Source organism: Rhinoraja longicauda, chromosome 19 (assembly GCF_053455715.1).
Source record: "Rhinoraja longicauda isolate Sanriku21f chromosome 19, sRhiLon1.1, whole genome shotgun sequence".
NCBI lineage: Eukaryota > Metazoa > Chordata > Chondrichthyes > Rajiformes > Arhynchobatidae > Rhinoraja > Rhinoraja longicauda.
Window position 1 is genome coordinate 11,801,169 of NC_135971.1, and position 2,154 is coordinate 11,803,322.

The 2,154-nt window shown below is 52.0% G+C and overlaps 1 protein-coding gene across 1 annotated transcript; it reads right to left on the minus strand.

The window, feature by feature from the left end:
• Positions 1-307: 307 nt before the first annotated feature.
• LOC144602846 (late histone H2B.L4-like) lies at positions 308-1,019 on the minus strand. Its single transcript, XM_078415967.1, has one exon. It carries the CDS (start codon positions 1,017-1,019, stop codon positions 540-542), a length of 480 nt encoding a protein of 159 aa, XP_078272093.1. The 3' UTR covers positions 308-539.
• Positions 1,020-2,154: the final 1,135 nt, after the last annotated feature.

Below are 2,154 nucleotides of genomic sequence, written 5' to 3' on the forward strand. Positions count from 1 at the left end.
GAGACCCTTCTTCAGACAGACTCCTAGGGAGGGAGGATAAGGGGGGTTGAGGGGGATGGAGTGGGGAGGAAAGGGTGCTGCACCAAATGCAGGAGAGGTTTGGGCCCAACGGGTCCACTTGGTCTAGTACTTCATTAGAAATCGACGGATACCGGAACAAACAATCGCAGAATTAATTCTGCAAGCAATTTTCTTCGTTAGAGACGTCGTGTCAAACCTTTGTTGTAGTCAGGAATGCAAACAAATTTAAAACCAATTATCTTTTATTGCAAAGATCTGAAACTTCTGAATAATAAATCGAGTCACGTTGGAGTCTTGACACCGTTGCGGTTGAGTTTTTGTTTCACTCGATCCTGTCCACGTACTATTATCGACTAAAATTGCTGATTATTTTCAAAATTACGGGTGATTTTCTAGCTGTTGTTGACTGGCTCTGAAAAGAGCCCTTTTGGGTCGGAGTGGTGCGGCCGGGGAGGTTTTTGTTTTGAGTTTTTGGGGGGGGGGCGGGGGGGAGGGGGAGTTGAGTTTTTGGTTCGTTGTTATTTACAGCTGGTGTATTTGGTGACCGCTTTGGTCGCCTCGGAGACGGCGTGCTTGGCCAGCTCGCCGGGCAGCAGGAGGCGGACGGCGGTCTGGATCTCCCGGGAGGAGATGGTCTTGCGCTTGCTGCAGCGCACCAGGCGGGAGGCCTCGGACGCGATGCGCTCGAAGATGTCGTCCACGAAGGAGTTGATGACGCTCATGGCCGCCGAGGAGATGCGGGTGTCCGGGTGCACCTGCCTCAGCACCTTGTTGATGTACGTGCCGTAGTTCTGCTGGTGGTGCTGGTACTGATGCTGATACTGGTGCTGCCCGGGCTGGCGGCGGCGCCTCTTCTCGCACTTGACCCGCTTCTTGGGGGCCGCTCGCTTCGCCCCCCTCCGCGACGCCCCCTTGCCCTGCTTGGCCGACGGCGGCGGCGGCGGCGGCGGCTGCTCCTGCTGGTGTTGCTGCGCCGGCGGCGGCTGCACCTGCGGCATCGTCCACAATGACCGCGGCCGCGCCCGCCGCCCACCTTACATAGGCGGCCGCATGCAAATGAGGAATCGCAGAGCGGCGCTGTTTCCCATTGGCGGAACCCGGCCCCTCCCCTCCCGCTCCGGCCAATCGGCCGCCAGTCAATAGACAATGGGTGCAGCAGGAGGCCATTCGGCCCCGCGAACCAGCACCGCCATTCAATACAATACAATGCAATGCAATACAATACAATACAATACAATACAATACAATACAATACAATACAATACAATGCAATACAATACAATACAATGCAATACAATGCAATCATATCATATCATATCATATATCTACAGCCGGAAACAGGCCTTTTCGGCCCTCCAAGTCCGTGCCGCCCAGTGATCCCCGTACATTAACACTATCCTGCACCCACTAGGGACAATTTTTACATTTACCCAGCCAATTAACCTACATACCAGTACGTCTTTGGAGTGTGGGAGGAAACCGAAGATCTCGGAGAAAACCCACGCAGGTCACGGGGAGAACGTACAAACTCCTTACAGTGCAGCACCCGTAGTCAGGATCGAACCTGTGTCTCCGGCGCTGCATTCGCTGTAAAGCAGCAACTCTACCGCTGCGCTACCGTGCCGCCCAAATACAATGCAATACAATACAATACAATACAATGCAATACAATACAATACAATACAATACAATACAATGCAATACAATACAATGCAATAACCATATAACAATTACAGCACGGAAACAGGCCCGTTCGGCCCTACCAGTCCACGCCGACCACTTTCTCTGACCTAGTCTCATCTACCTGCTCTCAGACCATAACCCCAATCCCCTCCCATCCATATACCTATCCAATTTACTCCAAATAATAAAATCGAGCCTGCCTCCACCACTTCCACCGGAAGCTCATTCCTACACAGCCACCACCCTCTGAGTAAAGAAGTTACCCCTCATGTTACCCCTAAACTTTTGTCCCTTAATTCTGAAGTTATGTCCCCTTGTTGGAATCTTCCCCACTCTCAAAGGGAAAAGCCTACCCACGTCAACTCTGTCTGTCCCTCTCAAAATTTTAAAAACCTCTATCAAGTCCCCCCTCAACCTTCTACGCTCCAAAGAATAAAGACCCAACCTGTT